The sequence below is a fragment of the Ammospiza nelsoni genome, chromosome 21 (assembly GCF_027579445.1).
Source record: "Ammospiza nelsoni isolate bAmmNel1 chromosome 21, bAmmNel1.pri, whole genome shotgun sequence".
Taxonomy (NCBI): Eukaryota; Metazoa; Chordata; class Aves; order Passeriformes; family Passerellidae; genus Ammospiza; species Ammospiza nelsoni.
This window is the reverse complement of record NC_080653.1, coordinates 8,101,651-8,121,447: the sequence shown is the minus strand read 5'-3', so window position 1 is coordinate 8,121,447 and position 19,797 is coordinate 8,101,651. Positions and strand designations below refer to the sequence as shown.

At 45.1% G+C, this 19,797-nt stretch overlaps 1 protein-coding gene across 1 annotated transcript; it reads left to right on the top strand.

Moving 5' to 3' along the window:
* Positions 1 to 862: 862 nt before the first annotated feature.
* Positions 863 to 16,913, top strand: BLMH (bleomycin hydrolase). The gene is made up of 12 exons (XM_059487069.1): positions 863 to 917; positions 1,355 to 1,552; positions 1,924 to 2,033; positions 2,646 to 2,787; positions 4,116 to 4,204; positions 5,506 to 5,598; positions 9,055 to 9,210; positions 9,693 to 9,851; positions 9,949 to 10,016; positions 10,530 to 10,647; positions 12,292 to 12,361; positions 15,930 to 16,913. The coding sequence occupies exons 1-12, from the start codon at positions 905 to 907 to the stop codon at positions 16,079 to 16,081; spliced, it is 1,368 nt and encodes a 455-aa protein (XP_059343052.1). The 5' UTR covers positions 863 to 904; the 3' UTR covers positions 16,082 to 16,913.
* Positions 16,914 to 19,797: the final 2,884 nt, after the last annotated feature.

Here is a 19,797-nt window from a genome sequence, read left to right as displayed (position 1 = left end):
CAATAAACACTGCGTGCTGTAAATCAATTTGAGGCAGTGAAGCACCAGCATTCCTCTCAGAGGAGCGGGCAGTTCCTCAAGAGGAAAATTCAGCAGCTTGATCTGGAGTGTGATCCAGAGCCTGTCCTTGACTCACCAGTGCTCAGGGAGGTTCCTCAAGGTGTCACAGCAGTGCCATCTCATGTTTCTGGGCGCTTGGCCTCAACACCACGAGCCGTGGAGAGCTGTCCCAAACCTTTCTGTTGACATAGTGTGCCCAGTCTGTGCCCCTGGCACTGACACGAGCTTGTGCCACAAACAGCCCCCAGCACTGACCCTCTGTGGGGCGGGGAGATGATGGACTGCAGGAAGCGTGGAAGGGTCTGGAGCCGGGGCTGTGTGGGTGTGAGGGCTCCCTGTGAGGGGCCCGTGTGAGGGGTCCATGCAAGCGGTCGGTGTGAGGGCTCCCTGTGAGGGGCCAGTGTGAGGATCTGTGCGAGGCGTCCCTGTGAGGGGACAGTGTGGGCGATCTGTGCGAGGGGTCCCTGTGAGGGATCCATGTGAGGGGACAGTGTGGGCCATCTTTGCGAGGGGTCCATGTGAGGGGTCCCTGTGAGGGGCCGGTGTGAGCGATCTTTGCGAGGGGTCCCTGTGAGGGGCTCGCTGTGAGGGGCCGCCGAGAGGGGTCCGTGTGAGGGGTCGTTCTCAGGGATCGCCGCCATGCACCGATATCAGGCGCCGGCGTGAGGGTTCTCTGTGGGGGACCGCCCCACCGGCACTAATCCTGTCCCTCGCCTCTCGCCGTCCGCCCTCCCGCCGCCGCTCCCCCCCTCGCCCCCGGCCGCGGCCCCGGGCCCCTCTTCCGGCTTCCGGTGCCGGCGCTATAAGAGCCGCTTCCGCCTGGGACCGTGCTGCCGGTGCCGCCATGAACGCCCGCGGTGAGGGGGGGCCGGGGGTCCGTCCGTGAGGGGCGGGTGCGGGCGGAGGGGGCACAGCGGCACCTCAGCGATGGAGGGCGGATACCGGGGAGGGGGGGATTTTGTCCATGGCGGGGATGGGGGCGGGGGGGCTCATCGGTACCTTAACAGCGAGTCAGGGAACGGAAATTCCCGGGGAAGCGAGGGGCTTACCGGCCATTACCGAAGGGTGGGAGACTCATGGATACCTCAGCAATAAGCCGGGCGGGGGGGGGGGGGGGGGGGGAATTACCGGGGGCAACGAGGCATTCCGGGACCTTACCGGGGCTGTGGGCAGGGATAACGTGCCCATTGTTACGGGACCGCAGGCTCTCCGTTATCAGCGGTGGGAGGGTGTGTGCGTGTTACCGGGTGCGGTGCCGGTGGCCCGGCCGTGACCCTGCCCCGCTGTCCCGCAGGGCTGAGCACGGAGAAGGCCGTGGCCTTCACTCGGCGGCTGCGGGCCGAGCCGCAGTTCCTGCTGGCCCAGAACGTGGCCACATGCAACGACCCGCTGGAGGTGTGCCTGCAGCGGCAGGTGGTGCAGGACACGGTGCAGGTGTTCCAGCACGCCGTGCCCAACGAGGGCAAGCCCGTCACCAACCAGAAGAACTCCGGTGAGGGCGCTCGGGGCCGGGGGCGGTGTTTGGGGGCTGACTCCTAATGCTGATCGTGCTCCGGAGCCCTTTGTCCGGGCTTCGGGGAAAAGTCGAATTCCTGCAGCATCCCCTTGAGTTAATAACACACGTTAGACTCTCCTTAAGTTAATAACACACGTTAGACCCGCAGCGTTTGCCTCCTTTCCCTCCTGCATGGTGTAACTGAGAGATGTGCTTGCAATGAAAGATTTCAGAACACCTTCAGAGCTCTTTGGTGTTGCCAAAGGCTCGAGGCAGAACTGTGTCATGAATCTCGTGGTGAAAGGAATTGTCGTGCAGCTCCTGAGCACAGGTGTTCCACTTTAATTCCTGTTCCTTTGATCTCTCAGGGAGATGCTGGATCTTTTCCTGCCTCAACGCAATGCGTCTTCCTTTCATGAAGAAATACAACATTGAAGAGTTTGAGTTCAGCCAGTCCTATCTCTTTTTCTGGGATAAGGTACAGTTGTGTAGGTTGTTGTAGGATTGCTTATGCAATCAGGTGTTAGTGTTGGGACAGAGCTTTTTTTAGGCTGCATTGTTTTAGCATGTATGAGAGGAAACTTCAAAAGTTCCTTAAAAATGTGTTTTAAATGCAGGTGGTCGAGCACAGTGGGACTTTCAGCTTGAGAAGAAAGTTGTCAAGATGTTGATGTTTTGGAGTAGTAGAAGACTTTTTTGTCAAGAGTTCTGTATATTTGGTAGTTCAGGGAAAACATGACTGTAGCTCTGAGGTTTCAGTTGTGCTCGTGTGTGCCTGCTCCTCCCCCTAAGGGAAATTAAGCAAATCTAGTGCTGGTTTGGGTCAGGCTTCATTGCATAACTTCTGCTCCCCATTTCCTGTTCCCCTGTCCTCAAGCTCTGTGTGAAGTCACTCCTAAATATTTGTTCTAACAAAGAATTTTATAGGGTAGCCCCTGGAATGCTGGAGGGGAAAATGAGGATTTCATTGGATGAGCAGAAAGTTGCTTCATGTATTCTGTGCTTGCAAAGAACTGAATACTCAGCAATTAATTAATGCATAATATATCAGACTTACGAGGGTTGGGGTTGTTTTACCTGTGTGTTTCAGGTTGAGCGTTGTTACTACTTTTTAAATGCCTTTGTGGAAACAGCTCAGAAGAAGGAGCCAGTGGAAGGGAGACTGGTGCAGTTCCTGCTCTCCAACCCCACCAATGATGGTGGACAGTGGGATATGTTGGTCAACATTATTGGTGAGAGAACTGCTCACAGGGAGCCCTTCCTGAAACTGCAGCCTGCTTTGAGAAATGGGGGATGGAATAGAGTAAAAAATTGACCTTGAGACCTGGGAATTGGCTAAGGCACATGATGCCATTAACCACTGTGGGTTTTTTTTTAATCAAAGACTTTTTTGGGGGCTAGATTATACATATTGGGTTTAAATCTTGTCTGGCATCGCTTTTGCATAGTTCTGTTGATGATAAAAGCTCAGGTGATGAACAAATAATTAGATAGCCCTGACTTTCAGGTTAATAACAGTGTTCAATCCCCTTTTCCTGCAGTCATCAACTCAACCTCATTTATTTATAGCCATGTACAGTCTTTAGGGCACATGGTAAGGGAAAAGCCCCTACTGGACCCAGGTGTGTTTACAAAGCAAAACTGCTTGGAATTGCAGCCTGAAGTTGGTGTAAAGATCAGTGAGAAGGAATTGATGTGGAATGTGGCACTGCTGGTCTTACAGAGCTCCAGGAGGAACCCACGCTGCTGGAGATACTTAATTACAGCAGCACTTGCTCTCATTTGTGTTGTGAAGCAATGTGACACCTTTGTAAATCAACAAGGCAATAATATAAATTTAGAATCACAAAAGGAATTTGTTTCTTTGAAGCCTGGAGGTTCCTTTTTTTCCTCTTCCCATTGCTATAAATACTTAATCAGGGCAGAGATTTTGGCTGCTGCTGTTACATCCAGAGCCTTGCATGGTGAGATCTGTGAGTGGTGCTCTAATGTAGGAAGCCATGAGCTGCTGCTGGTGTTTTATAAATGTTGAGCAGGAAAGGAGACTGGGAAGTCAGTTTTGACCTTAGATAATTTACATGGAGTGATTCACAGGAGGCCCGGTTCTTTAGAAGGTATTTCAGGAGCTTAATTTTAAAGTAATCAAGGTTTTGTTTGTTTTTTTGTTTGTTTGTTTGTTTTTTTTTGTTTTTGTTTTTTTTTTGTGTTTTTGTGGGATTTTTTTGTTTTTGTTTGTTTTTTTTTTTTTTTTTTTTTCCCCAGGGCAACAGGACTTCTTAAAGCACTAATTAATTCAGAACTTTTAACTGTTGAGTTAAATAATAGTGAGTAGTTCAGGGATTCCACTTACTGGGATCCCTGTGGAATGCAGCTCAGAGTTCAAGATTCAGTCACAAATTAAAAAGTAAACTTTGGGTACTTGTAACCTTTAAGCAAGAGCCTTTCTGTTATAATCTCTGCACAAACCCAGACTCTCTTTATCGTTCATGTAGATATGAACAGTAGGGGCATCTATTGTGTGAAAAAGCCAATTGTTAACCTGTAGTTTTATTTCTTTTAGAGAAGTATGGTGTTGTCCCCAAGAAATACTTCCCAGAGTCTCACACCACAGAGGCTACCAGAAGGATGAATGAGATCTTGAATCATAAGGTAAAATTGATTTAGATGATAAAATTTAGGGGAGGGGATGGGAATGAATCTGCTCCAAATGTTCCTAACCACCTTATCCTTACTGGCCAAAGTGTTAAGTGCATTCAGCAACTTTCAGCAACTTAAATTTATTTACAAGCAGCCTAAAGTCTCAGCAAAGTCTGATGTTCATCTTGAAACATGGAGCAGGAAGATGAGATCATGGAAGAAGTCCATTGTCAGGCTTCAGTACCTTGAAAGCACCTTTTGTGGTTTTAGTAGCAGTTATTCCTAATCCTCAGATTTCCAAAGATTTCCTGACATGTGGCTGCTAAAATCTGTTTCTGCAAAGCCAGCACATGGTGTCTAAGTGTCTCTTTCCCACCCTTTCAGTATCTCAGCTCCCTGTGTGCCAAGGTTTCTAGAGATGACTGCCAAATGTGGTGAAAAAGATGGAGGAAAAAAATGTATTTTAAAAACGCTGCATGTTAAAAATCAGCTTTCAGTATAGAAGTGCACAGCTTTGTCTGAAGGAAGGTGTTAACTCCCTCCCTGAACTGCAGAAATGAATTAGCCTGGGAAGAGGCTGGTGTAGGTAGCTAGATGGAAAAGGCAATTAAAACATTTTTTACAGTTTGCTACATTTTTTCCAGTTCATATGCTGCATGCTCAGGGAGAACTGCCTGCTGAAATCCACATAAAAAATGCAAAATACGTGGTGGAATGAGCTTGGACATTTTAAATGTTGTCAGTGTTGTTCTAATCCCGAGCATGGCCAAGCAGCTGCTCCTGAGGGAGCCCCATCACCGTTCCTGGCCTTATGGATGGTGACACTAATGGGAAGCTTGTGCTGCTCTGACTGCAGCTGTGCATGCAGTGGGGAAATGCCCCTTTCTTTTCATCAGCCAGGAGATCAATTATGCATTAGAATTGCAAAATAAATGTGACAGTGTGAGGAAAGTGTGTTCTGTGAGTCACAGGCGTGCTGGTGTGTGTGGATGTTGTGGCATCACTTGTGGGACTGAGGGAAATCAAGCTTTGAGAGCTTAATGGCTGCAAGCCTCACATCAGTGGTTGGAAATGGTAATTGAATTGTGACTATTTGTTAATTTTTTAGTCGTATTTTACTTCAACAGCATTCAATTATCTTGTTATTTGGTAATGAATTAATCTCTAATGACACCTCTGAAAGGTCTTTTCATCCTGAAAACTTTTTGTGAAGAGTAAAATAGGTGCTGGAAACAAGCAGATGGGAAGTCCTGAAAATGATCAGGTGACACCTTTCACACCCTTTATAACAAAGTGACTTTCTCTTTAAACAGATGAGAGAATACTGTTTGAGGCTAAGAAATATGGTGGAAAGTGGAGGAAGCAAAGGAGAACTTTGTGCTGCCATGGACATGATGATAGAGGAGGTAAATAAAGTGGTGTGACATGAATCTTGGAACACAAGGCTGGAATGGATGAGATTGCTTATTTTCTTGTTGTGTAGCCAAAACAAGTGCCTCTTGTTGCTTAACAAAGTGGTTTTGGAGCTGTTCAAGTGAATTTGTTTTGCAGTGGCTTGTTGCTTGCTTCATCCTGAGTTTTTCTAATCCTTCCAGACAAAGATTTTGAATCCATAGGTTTCAGAATGATATTTTACAGCCATTTGCACCTTGCTGTAGGAAAAGCAGCATTTTGTGCCTTGAGAGATCAAAAGGTTGCCCTGTCTGGCTCTTAGAAATAACAGGAAAGGCTGAAATTTGCATTCTGATGGCTTTGAATGCAAATCTTGTAGCACGAGTGTTGTGCAAGGATTCCCCACAAGAGAGCAGAAAAGAACCACAAAAGGGAGGTGCCTGCCCAGGGCTGAGCCCAGCTGAGGGCTGGTCCTGGGGGGCAGCAGAGCAATGAATTGCAGCATGGGTTTGGCTGTGAGCTCACTCCATCACTGTCAGTGTCTGCAGTGCCTCAACCTCCTCCTGCTCACACAAACCCACATAACTTTTCTCATCCTGTGCTGCTCATACTTGATTCCTAAACTGCCAAAAATAACTTAAACTTGGGGCTGCTTTAGTGTGACTGAGTTCATGCACTTTAAAAAAAGTATTTAATTTGTTTCTCAAACATACACTGCCAAGTGACCCAGTGGTTAATGTATGTCTTTAGATGAGTCAAGAAATCAAATGTTTTGGTGATGTGTGTTGGCTTTTTCTGCAATCCACTCAAACATCACTGTTAGGCAGAACATACCTTGGGCTATCTCTGTAGAGTTTTAGTTCCACAGTAATGTGTTGGTTTAGGTTTTGAAAATTCATCTTTGCACCTCATGTAAAATTATGTAGCTTTTTATAATCTAATTAAGGTTAGGGTTGCAGAAGAAAACTGATTTGTGTTCCTTGGGTTTCATCAAAACTGTTGTGAAATTCATGCTTTAAGAATGCTGTGCTTTGAGCCTACCCCAGAATGTTGCCAATCTGCACTTGGTTCAAAGGTGAATTAATGCAATGTACATGCAGTGTGTGTCCAAAAGCCCTTGGGGATTCTGCAGCAAACATCAAAAGCTTCCTAGAGATGGTCGTTCTTAGGGCATGGACACACAGTTCACTGCTAAATATTTCCTCATTGATTTAGAGCTTCTTGCCCTCTGACAAGAGATGCTGGAACTGGCATGAAAGGTTCTTCACTGATTGCAGTTTCTGTTCTGTAAATGGTTGTGCTTCATTCTCTGAGGTTACCACAGCCTTTTCTCCTGCAGTAGTACAGGTGGTTTGCATGTGTTTGGATGTGTATGAGTGGTGTTGCCTCTGTATTTGGTTTTGTTGTGGGAGGTTCTATTTGCATAGCAAATCTTGGTTTGCTCCTGCTGGGAGCAGCACTCAGCTGAAATGGGGCAATTGTTATGGAACATGGGATTAAATATTCACTCCAGAACTGTATAAACATTCTTATCAAACCAGTGCACAGTGGGTCAGAAGCTGAAATCAGTGCAGTTCATGCAATAGAATTTTTCTTCCTTTGCTGTTCTCTTTGTAGACTCTTCCTTATCAGGAGTGTCCTCCTTTTCCCCTCCTCATTTGTTTTGGGGTTTAGCACAAGCCACTCTATCTTTGCCTTATCTTGCTTCTAGTTGTCACTAGGGCAATGTAAGTCACCTTTTAGTTTAAATATGCTTATTTTATTTATTGGCAGAGGAAGCTTGTGAGATCTGAAGAGAGGGCCTATGTTGGGTGTGGTGGCAAAACAATTGAGGGAGGCCATTCCAGGCTCCAGTGCCTCTGTTCACTGGAGACTTCTGTCTCCATCGTTTTCCTTCCTCTGGCTTGGTTGCTGCTCTCCTTTCAGGCATTTTTCTTGCTTATTTTGTGTTCATGGCCTCATCTCTCAGTGCTTGCAGTTATCTGAGGTAATGTGGGTGTAGCCACAGCAAATGGTGCCTTTTGTGCAGTCTGTGCAAAATAAAATATTTATAGTAGTTCAGGGGTTTATATTTGCTCTTTACCATATTTATTGAGAAATGTGTGAGTTCCTGCAGTAGAAGCCTTATGCCCACACCCTGGTTTCAACCTGTAATTAATCTTTTCACTTGTTTTCTTAATTTGCTCGGAGCAAGAACACCTTTATTTAGCAGGAGCACTGCACTCCTTTTGCTGCCAGCACAAAGAGCACATTAACATACAGCCAGTTCCTATGGATCAGCTCCAGAAAGAGTTAAATCAGCTTTGGGAAGGTGTTGTGTCTATTCTGCTGTGTAAGTGTGAAGATTGCCAGGCTGGGCAGGCTGGCACAGACCACAGGAGCTGGATCCCAGTGCAAAAGGTGCAGCTGAGATTTGACTCCCTCTCCTCTTATTTAAAGTAACCTGAAGGTTCCTTGCAAGGAAGAGGCTTGTGCTCAGGACATGGACAGAGCTAAAGATCAGTGTCAGCTGAAATAAAACAGATTCAAACCTGTTTAACTGTGATTAAATTCCCTGTCCCCAGAGTACCTGTGGCAGGTCCTGCTCTGTATCTTTAAAGACACTCATGTGGTTACACTGCCAGTGTTGGCACATTTTCTGATAAGCCCTGTGAGAAAGTACAGTAGTGGTTCTGAAGTGCAGCTTTATATTCTGATGTTCAGGGAGGCTGATGACTTGAAATCTGGTCAACTTTTTGTGCTAAAAATCCAAAGATAGCTGCCAGCTGCAAAGGATGTCACAGGCAGCAGGCAGGGAGATGGAATTAAATTGCATAACCTGCCAGCTCAGCCCTAAACAGATGCTAAATGTATTAAAAGAGATGAGGAGATTATTCTGGGGTTTTGAAAATAAGCAAAGGCCCATCTTTCAAATCCAAATTAACATTACAATAAAAAATGAATTAGTACAGGGAAACACTGGGATAAAATGCCCACATTAAAAGGTCTGGTTTGTCTCTGCATGGGGCAAACCAGCTGGTGGAGCAGGTGATGCTGAATGATCAAGCCTTTAGAGAATCAATTTGAGTAAGTTTCTCTGTCAGTGTTGGAGGAGCTTCAGAATTACTGATAAAATGTTGTAACGAGGCTGGGTAGTGTCCTGTTTTTGCTTTGGGCTGCTGCATTCCTAGGGTAACCTGGAATCAGTAAGCTTCTGTTTTGCCTGGCGGTTTACCTGAGAACATGGAGTGTGAGGGTGGAGAAAGAAGCTCTGTTGATTTTCCTGAGGCCTTTCAGATTGGTTTTGAACTGGTGAACCACCAAGATTTCAGGAGCTGAATCCAGATATTGATGTGTGCGTGTTCAAAGGCGACCATTAAGATCTCACTGGTTCTCACATGGAGAAATCCAAGCTCCAGTGGCATTGCTGTGGTAGGAGAGGCACAGCTGCATGTCCAAGCAGGCTCACAGCTGTTTGCTTCTCTGGGCAGGTATTCAGAATAGTGAGCACTTGCCTGGGCAGCCCTCCGGAGACTTTCTGCTGGGAGTTCCGCGACAAGGAGAAGAATTACCACAAGTACGGCCCCATGACCCCGGTGCAGTTCTACAACGAGCATGTGAAGCCTTACTTCAACATGGAGGACAAGGTTGGGCATGCTGAAAACTTTCCAAGGCCTTTTTTTTTTACTGCTAAGCCATTTATTTTCCACTGTTGCCAGTGTCTGCAGCACCTGGGATGGGCACAGCTTGCCCAAGTCAGTGTGTTTATTCTCCCTGTTGTGCTGTTTGTGCACTACCCCTCAATTATCTGGGATCTTGTGTTGCAGTCCACAAGGGTTTTGTAATGATAAAATATGCAGTGATCTAGTTGTAATAGGTCATAAGGCAGGCATTAGAGAAGGAATTACACACAGAGCTGCTCTGCCACAGTTACGAGGTGAACTTGTGAAACAAAGCAAAAAAAGCCCAACAAGCACAACCTTAAGAAACCTCTTATTTCAGCCAAGTGGCTTGTTTGCTAATGGGGCAGACAGCTGGCTGGGACAAAAGCCATTCCCTGAAATCCTTTTAGGTTCAAGGATTGCAGTTATGTTGCACCGTATTTTATGACATCTTGGTTTTTTGGCAGATTTGTCTAGTGAATGATCCTCGACCCCAGAACCCCTACAACAGGCTCTACACAGTGGAGTACCTGGGCAACATGGCTGGAGGGAGGAAAACTCTCTACAACAACCAGCCTGTGGAGGTCCTGAAGAAATTGGCTGCAGCATCTATCAAGGATGGCGAGGTGGGTTTGGTTTCTCTTTGTGGGTGGCACAGTGCAGCCCATGCCATGTAAAGCTCCTGGGATTTGGCCCAGACATGACCCTTCCTTCTCTCTGCAGGCTGTGTGGTTTGGCTGTGATGTGGCAAAGCACTTCTATGGCAAGCTGGGAATCAATGACCTGAATATGTGAGTAGAGAATCAAACCAGGCTGTCATTTGGGATCCTCAGTGAGGATATGAACAGTGCTTTAGTTCTTTCTACATTGGATTATAAACCCCAAAAGAGTATATTTAAGTAATTCAGCAGCAGAAGAATTTTTTTACTTGTTAGTTTAATCTGAATCCTATTAAGATGCACTATGAGTAGCTGTAAATATTCTTACTTATATAAATGTCTAATATATGGTGAGCGAAACTCCTAAAGGGATCAGGTTTTGCATTTATTCTGACATTAAAATTGGTTGAACTTGTATGTTCCTGGCACAGGGCAGTCTCCTGATCCCCTGACTTTGTCAGCACTCCCCCTGCATCCTTTCTCATCTCTCTCACCAGGGGACACCCTGCTCTCTGGAAAGTCTTGCTCCCTGACTGTGCTTTGTGTTGCTCTGGGAGTTCCCTGGAAAAGTGCCTTGATAGAAAATCCCATCAGAGTTAGGAAGCTTGCCTCTATTTCAGACTGGCTTATTTGTCTTTCTGCTAGATTTAATCATGAGCTGGTGTTTGGTGTCTCCATCAAGAACATGAACAAAGCAGAACGATTGATCTTTGGGGAGTCCCTGATGACCCATGCCATGGTCCTGACAGCTGTCACTGAGAAGGTAGAGTCTCCCTCCTGGAGTTCTGGTGCTGGCAGGGATGTGTTGGAATATCCTGAGAGATTCTTTGTGTCCTGGGCTCACTCAAAGTGTGCCACAACCCCCTGGTGCACAAGGCTGGTTGTTTATTCCCTTTGTGTTGTTTGTGTCTGAGTGTTCAGAACTATAAATATTTAACAAGGAGTGAAGAATTTTAGACATCTCAAAGGACTTTTTTCCTTTTGCCCACAAACTTGGATTGGACAACCACTGCATGGTTAGTCCAGTCTGGTTTAGAGCCTGAAGCTCCTGTTAAAATGCTGGCAGGAGGCATTTGCAGCAGGGTTAATCTCCTGCAGCTCCCTGGCATGTGATCTCTGACCTCTAATTAGGGAGGGGAAGTGGTGTCCAGCATAGCTGTGTGGCAAACAGCAGGCTGAGATGAATCCACAGTTAGATCTGCTCCTGGCACCATAACAAAGCACATAATGAAGTAAAAAGAAGCATTCAAAAACTTACAACTTGGGGTTATCTGCAGGGTTGATGTTTCCATTTATTTCCAGAAGCTGTCATTATTAAAGTTTCTTTGAAGTGATCTCTTCCTGTCCAGCTTGACCTTGGCTTGAGAAATAGCAGCTTGCACAGCACTGAACGAGTTTGCCTGAGCTGTGGAGTTTTGAGACTTGAGGTGGAACTGCTGAGTCATAAGAACGTTCCAAGTTACTTTTTACAGCTCAATTTTTTCCTGTTTTCTGCATTCTGAGCTCTTAATGTTTCCACCATGTATCAGATTGCACAAACACCTCTGTAAATATCCAACTGAAAAACAAGGAAAACTTTGTAGGTAGTGCTTAAAAACCTTAACTGAAGGTGCTTTGAGAATCTGAGTTGTAAAATGTAATATTTTGGTTTTACTTACTTTTTTATTAAAAGGCTTTGAAGATTTAAAAAAAAAATTACAATTTTACATCATCAAAAATTGATGTGGATTAAATGCACCTTTTTGTTAAAAAGTTATTCTACATGAATGTGCTCTTCCCAATTTCTGAGAGCATCCAGAGTTGACATTCTTGGTCTGGGAGCTCTCAAGTGTCCCACCTTAAGGAGTGTTCTCTTTTCAAGGGAGAATAGAAGCATTACACCAATAATCCATTCAATATTAAAAATGGATTTATGGGGTGTTTTTTAGGTTAGTTTTTTGTATTAAAATATTTTAATTGCACAGCACCAGACTTGGAGCTGTGTCCTTCAGCTGGATTCTTCAAGGGTTTGCACTTCTCTTACCAATGCTGTTCTGAATTCTGACATTTCCTTATTCCTTCCCTCCGATTTCCAGTTCAGGCAAGTTGTGCATCCTGTGTTTAATTTCCCTCATTCCCTGATGGGGGACAGGGACAGCAGCTGAAATTCTGTGAGTCAGTTAAGTCCAAACTAGAATTTAGTTAAATTTCAGCTGCCTGATGAAATAAATATTGACTGCAGACTCTTCTTCACCACATTTTATCTAAGTAGGTAGATGAGTATTTTATAAAATGGCATTAGCAAGAAACCATTGGGACTCTGAGGAGCAGAGCTCTGTGTGTTCCTGGTGCTGGGTTTGGAAGGGGTTGCCTGCTCAGGTGTGGCCTCTCCTTCACCACTCACTGTCATGGGCTTGTTTTGGCACAGGATGGGCAAGAAGATGCATTTGAAAAATGGAGAGTGGAAAACTCCTGGGGAGAGGACCGTGGCAATAAAGGTAATTTATAGTCATGAGAGCAGAAAGCTGAATGTTTGGAAATAAGGATGTGGCAAGGACAATGAGGCAGCTCTTCCTACGTGGAGTGGAGGGGAACTCCATGATTTTTATTATCTCCTGAGTGAGAGGAGATGTGGGCTCAGCCATGGCACAGCCTCAGTGGTGAGTGTGCCAGGCCAGACTCTGTGTCCCCAGGAATAAGTCACTGCTGGCCACATTTTTCTGCTGCACATTAATCCCAAATGTTGTGCTTGTAAGACTTGGTGTGGCAGAACTTTCCCAGGATGTCTTGGCTTTCTTCTGGGAATAGACTATTTTTGGAGAACTCTGTTTTAGGATGTGGTCTTATTTATAAGCTTTTCAATAACATGAACAACTCAGAGGAAAACATAGAATATTCTAGGAAGTGTCTTAATTTATGTTGTGCCCTCTTGGTCTTGCAGTAGTTTCTGTTCTGAGTTAACTGTATCCATTCACAGCAAAGTATTTCAATAAAAATCTTCAGACTTCACAAAACAATGAAGCTGTTGATGTCCAGCCTTCAAGGCTCAGCAATATGACAGCAGTGAAATGTTCTTTGGAATGTTGGATTAAGTGAAGAAGCCAAATCAATGCTGAGGGGTAACATCAATGGCTCAGGGCAGCAGCTGAACCCTGACACTGCTCCAGGTGGTGCCTGCTGGGCTGGGACTGAGCTGTGGCACTGCTGTGCTGCAGCATCCAAACCCACACTCACCTCTCCAGAATGACCTTTAGAGCTGTGAAGAGGAGCTGGTTGTTCCTTTGAAATAAATAAAATAGGAGCCCAGAGTGACTTGAATAACCCTGCCCTATCTTGTCCCCATGGCATCTGTGTGGCTTTGCAGGCTGAGTCACTGTCCCTTATGTGCCTCATGTACCAGGGGACACCCTGCTCTCTGGAAAGTCTTGCTCCCTAACTGTGCTTTGTGTTGCTCTGGGAGTTCCCTGGAAAAGAGCCTTGACAGAAAATCCCATCAGAGTTAGGATGCTTGCCTCTATTTCAGACTGCTTTTTTTCCAGGGAACTGAATCCCTGAATGATTTTCTTGGGTATGGCCAAATGAGCTGCTCTGGAGCAAGAGGCAATGGGACATGTCCTCCAGGGCTGCTTCCCAAACCCTGGGAGAGGTAACTGAGAGTCACAGAACCATTTAGGATGGAAAAGCCCTTTTAAGGTGCAAAAGAGTCCAACTGTTCACCCAGCACTGCCAAGTCCCCACTGAACCATGGTCCCCAAATGTCACATCTACACATCATTTAAATCCCTTCAGGGACTGTGACTCAACTTGATGGGGTTTCTTCTCCTTGCTGCCCTGATTTTCCACTCTGCAGTGTCCAGGAGTAGCTGTGTAGGAGGGTGAGGACTCAGAGTTTGCCTGAGCTGTCTTTTAGTGCCACTGAGTCTGTATCTCACTGTGATAAGAGTTAAGATTTTTATCTTATCTGCCTTGTTAAGGAATTGGGAAGCTGTGCTTGGGTAAGTCCAGCACCAGAAACCAGAGTCCACATCAGTGAAGAGTCAGCCAAGAATGATGCTGAACTTGGCACATCCCAGCTGGGTGTGGGGATGGGATGTGCCCCAGCTCCCAGGATTTCTTGGCCAGGGTGACCATGGGTCCAGCCTGCAAGAGAACACCAGGGACTGCACTGGAGTCATTGAACAATGAGCAAAGAAATTATTTTTTTGTGAGGAAAGAGCAGGCTTTTTTCATGTGGGGTTCCCTGTTTTCCCAAGTACAGTCCAGGGTGCCAGGTGCCACCTGTTTCCCCTGACAGGAATGGTGAAAGACTGGAAAGGTTTGGGAATTATGGGATGGTGTCAGTTATATGCTCACACTCCAGAGTGGCAGAACTGAAATCTTGTGGCTTATCCTGGAGAAAGGGAACCCCTGTGAACCAGCCCAGCTTTGCCTCTCCTAAACATTTAGTAATTCCATTTATATCTGTTGTATAAGCGTTTCTGGAACCCTGTGTGTTTTTCCTCCAGGAATGAACACAGCTGCTGACAAACATTGCTTGTTTTCTGAGGTAAAAAAGTCACTTCCCAATCAAATATTTCCTTTCTGTTTTATTGGCTATTTTTCAGCCACACAGGCAAGTTGAATTATTCTGAGTAGTCCTTTGTTCTGGAGACACACAGGACGTTATTGCCTAACTTTGAACCCAGCTTATCCCATCGGATATCTGTTTTTAAAAGCAAGGAAGAGGAGAGTACTAAATCACACTGTGGAGAGGGGTCCATCTGCTTGTTTTGGCATGAGAGGAGCTTTTTTAGGATTCATCTCCAGTTAGAAGTCAGCTCCCTTTGGGCTTTTCATGTCTTGTCTTGGCTGTTGCTCCCCTGCAGGAACAGACACCCCGTGTCTGTGTGTGCATCTCTCATCCCAAAAGTGCCCTGGGACAGAGATGCTGTTTGTTTGCTGTCCCTGGGCAGGAGTTCCAGCTCCAAGGCTCTTTGGGGACTTTCAGGGGGTTCCCAGGTGTGTGTAGGGTGTGTGAGTGTGGGTCTGCAGTGCCCAGGCCTCCCCAAAGCTGAGTTATTTGCATGTTCTGCAGTCGTGCTCGGCGCTTCCTCCCGCTCAGACGCCGCGATCCCAATCGGCCGCGAGGGACAGGATGTCAGAGGCAGAGTTCATTAATCCTCTCAGGGTGCAATTACTTGTTGGCTCTTGGGAGTGAGAGGTTTTTGTGTGTCCCAAGAACTCATATCCTGAAGAGAGGATAATCAAGGCAGCTCCCTTTGGCAGTGTTTCCAAAATGGCTTCTAGCTCGGGTTACAGTTGATAGGGGTTTTAATTTATGGGATTATCTGATCTCTTGCTTTAGAAGCAAGATGGTGGAGATAGATGCATTTATTGTCCATATTCTTTGAACATTTTCTTGTTTCATTTGATTGTGTGATGATACAATATAAGGACACAAGGAACTTTATTACATAAAGCCTTCTCATCTCTCTCTCCTAAATGCTTCCTTTCTCACAGCCACTCTTATATTCCCATTTCACCTGGAATACCTTGTTTCCAGAGGCAGCTCTCTGCTAAAACCTCTGAAGTGACTTCCCTCACTCCCAGTTCAAGGGTGCTCACTGTCATTTTCATATTAAGGGAGACAATTTGCTTCAGCCTAAGTGTGATTTAAATGGCTTTCAGGAAAGCAGTGGCTGCCTCTTACTGCAAAAACTAAACCAAGAAAGTTTTCTTAGAACAGGTTGGTATTCACCTGAAAAATTCTAAAGCTTCAATAGATTCAAATGTAATGTTCTGTCTTAAAGGCTTTGTAATTCCCTTGAGTATTCTCAATGCCCATTTTAACAGAGCAAACATAAATTATGGATGTTCTGGCTCTTGTTTTTCCTGGTGGGCTTCTTGCCTGACCTTGAGGTGCACACAAAGTACATCCTGTATGTTAACTTCCTCGAGATATTTTTTGCTGTGTTTTGAGAGATAACCAGGGTGACCAGGCCCTGTTTAATGCATCACTCATAGGTGAGGCTTATCTGTGGCTGCTTTCCTGCAGTGGCTCTGAGCTGTGATGCTCTTTTCCCCCAGGTTACCTGATCATGACCGACGACTGGTTCTCAGAGTACGTGTACGAGGTGGTGGTGGACAAGAAGCACGTGCCCGAGGAGATCCTGGCCGTGATGCAGCAGGAGCCCATCGTGCTGCCAGCCTGGGACCCCATGGGGGCCTTGGCCAAGTGAAGCAGGGAGCATTTGCCTCGCCATGGCCATCAGAAGTAGCTGCAATAGAGAATTCCAGTGGTCGGAAGCCATAGCCAAACGATAACGAGACCGAGCCCTTGGCCTGGTCCCTATTCCTGAAATGTAAGTTAAGGATCCTTGGGAAATAGCGCTTCACTGATCCCAGCTCTCAGACAGGCTGCTCCAAAACTCACAAGGGAAAAGGAAAAAAACCTCACAATGAAAGCAGATGATAAGTGCTGTCAATGGCAGTTTGATTTTACCTGAAATTTTTAATGCGAATCACCGTAGTAATGTAGTAAAATTATCTTTACTGATGTTTTCCCTAGGAAAAATGGGCATTAAAGGCCCTTTGGAATTAATAGTTAGGTGATTGTTAGAGCAAACATATTGAGATAATTAACCAATTATGATCTGGCTTGTCCTATAAAAACTTCCCAAAAATATTTTATATATTTACAGTTTAGGTTTTGCTGAAGTTTTGGAGGGGATGTATGAATTGAAACTGCTAAAAATTACCTTTAGAAAACTTTCTCTTCCAGCAGAATTGGGAAGGGGAATGGTTTCCTTGAGGTATCCAGTTCCACTTGGTTTTATTCTTCCATTATTGAGCTGGGACTGGATAACCCCCCCAGGGGCCAGTGCTATGTCTGTGTGCACAGGAGCGCTATTTTTCAGTTATTTTAGCAAGAACAACCATAAATATGTTCACAGGTGGAGTTAGTGTCATGCTCAACAGAAAAAACAATGTTTTAATTGCTGCATTTTATTTGGTTGTTTTAAAAAACAAGATGGTGCTATGAAGCTTTTGAATAAACACTTTCTAAAGTGACTGGGACGGTTCTGGTTTCTTTTTTTGAAGAGGTGCATGGAGCTGATGGAATGGGAAGATGTTGGTGAGCTGCAGTGAGGGTGTGGTGCCTCCATCACAGACCTGGTGCAGAAATGGGTACACAAATGTCAGAAATGGCACTGGTGGAGCTGATCCTCCTTTGGGCAGGGGGATGGAGCAGATGATCCTCCAGGGACCCTTCTGGGATCTCATGCAATCTCCACTTTGTGCTGTTACTTGAGTGAAGGCAAGCAAACAGTTCTTGTACTCCCTGGTGGATCTGACACGGAGCCAGATCTCTTGGAAAGCTGTGCTATGCACAATATTTTCATTATGACTAATGCATGGGCTGTTTTGGGGGCTTTTTCCTCCTCCAAAAGGTCAGTAATTTTAGTCCTTCAAGATCTTTCTACTTATGACTTTAACACCAGTTCTTCTGTTTCCTCTCTGCTATCTGTGAGTGTGATATCAGCCAAGGAGAATTAACTTTTTCTCCAGAGTTTAACTGACATTTTTGTTGCTGGTGCTAGCACCGATGAGGATTGAGCTTGATAAACTCAAAACTGATTCCAAGCCAGTTTTTGTTGGTTTCAGTGTTTTAAGGTATTGTCCAGCCTGTGCTTATCTCCCCAGTTCTTGCCCAGATACTTCCCTGTACACTTTATACAATAGTGCTGTGATTTTTTTCCTTTCCTTCAAATAAGCACAGAAAATCCACATGGCTGAAACACATTATGGGGAACGAAGCCAATCTGGCAGCAGCACTTGTGCCTTCATGCCCTGTGATTTTGTAAGTTCTTTCCATGGTGGAATTGGGAAGGGAAAGGGGGAAATGCACATGCCAAGGTGAGAGCTGTGGTTTTTTCCTCTGGGGACAGTTGAACAAAGAGGTTTTGAGGTTTGTGCTGGTGCCACCAAGTCAAGGACATTCCTCTGCCTGTGGGAGACAGCCACGGAAACTTTGGTAAGGATTGGTGCCTGCAGGCTCTTTATCCATAAACACCTTCCAGGTGGCTGCTTTTAACCTGTGGTTTGAAATGTGGGTAAAATCTGTGGGTGGAATGATTCCCTCCTGGTGTGACTTTCACTGGGTCCCTCTGCCCCCCTGTCCTGAGGGAGAGCTCAATGATGAGATCAGCAGCCCTGAGATAAGGCAGGAGGCAGCTGGGTGATGATGGAGCTGCCTGAGGAATTCTCAGGGTCCTGCTCAGCACAAGGCACAGCTGGATCCAAGGAGAGCCTCAGGCTCTCCCAGGTGTGTGGGAGAGACTTCACAGCCAGGGATTGCTCCCAGTGAATTGTCCCAGCGTTTCTGCTGAGGGTGTGCTGGAGGAACAAGCCACTTAACCCCTCTCAGTGCACAGGAGATGCTTCAGAGATGATAAAAAATTAAACTTTCCAAGGGATGGAATAGAAATAATGTGGGAATAAGCCGGGCTTGCTGCTTTGTTGTCACTCAGCAAAGAAAGCTCTGTGAACTGTAAATCCAGACTATGAAAAAGTTAACATACTAAAAACATGCTTTGGTTAGAATAAAAAAAATTAGTGCCCACTGTATTCAATGCTGATTTTTCCCTTAGTTTATACATTATATTTATTCTTTGCTAAGCTTGATCTTTAGATTGCTGAGGAACCAGCTGACTTAATAGTTTCCATTTCCAGTTTGTCAACAAAACCATGCAGTTTTCATGTGAGAATTTGAAGACAGTTCCCCTGACAGGTGGTAAATATTGACAGATAATATTATGAAAGTCAACTCAGATTTGAGTGGCAGAAAATAACAACAATTCCTAATGAGGGAACTGAGGAGAGTTGTGTAGTGGTGCTTTGTGGGTTCTAGGAATCAGATTTCCCCATTGGAATGTGCTCTTAAAGCAGTTGTAGTGGAAATAACAAAACCTCTCCAAAACTCATCCCACTGCCAGATGTGCATCCCAGCAGTGTGGAAAATAGCAGGAAAGGGCAATCAGAATTTCTTTTATCCCAAAGCCAATTGTAATAGCTTCTAAATGCAGTCTGATTGCTAACTAAGGAAAGATATGAACAAACAAATATTGCAGGATTTGTTTGGTTTGTGTTATTTGGAAAATTGTTCCAACCCTTTTATTGGCAGTGAATCAGAGTCACTTGCAGAGCCATTGCTGATCTCACAGAACAGTTGGTACTACTTTTATGAGGTCATTTAAATGATGATTCCCATCCTTGTGCTGGAATCTGCAGCTGCTTTATCTGTGTGTCTTGTGTAAAGTCCATTTTCTTTCTCTTTTTTTTTCATACTTTCTCTAAATCATCAGAATTTCAACCAACAATGCCCAAATTTCATGAGAGTCCGGATCTGGCTCAGTTACAGCCCCTGAAAGTTTTTCACTTATGAGATAAATAAGGTGTTACAAGGTTAAGGGGTTTTGCCTGACATCCTCAGTCTGTTATTTCTATTATGTCCCAAAGGCTCCAGACTGTTTGGCAAGAAATTCAAAACAAAAAATCCCAACACAACAAAACCAAACCCAATAACTGCTGCTGAAGATAATGAAAAAAACACCTGAACCAAAAGGCCTGGGTAAGGCATAAAAAACCTACTCTGAGCAGAGACTGAGATGGAGAAAAACATCAGGCAAAGGTCACAATCCCTCTACAATTTTTTAAAACCCAAGATATAATTATGCAATGAGCAGAAGGGCTTTCAGCAGAGAGAATTCATTTCTTGTAAGCAGAAGGAAAAAGTGATTTTGGAAAACCCCTTCCAGTCTCCCAGCAGTGGTGAGCTGGAAATCTGTTTGGAAAGTAAAGGTGCAGACTCCTTGTGCTGCCCATCCTCTCAAGAAAGAAAAATTCTGCTCTCCAGAGCCTGGGGTCTGACCCACAGCTGGATATTTGCACATTA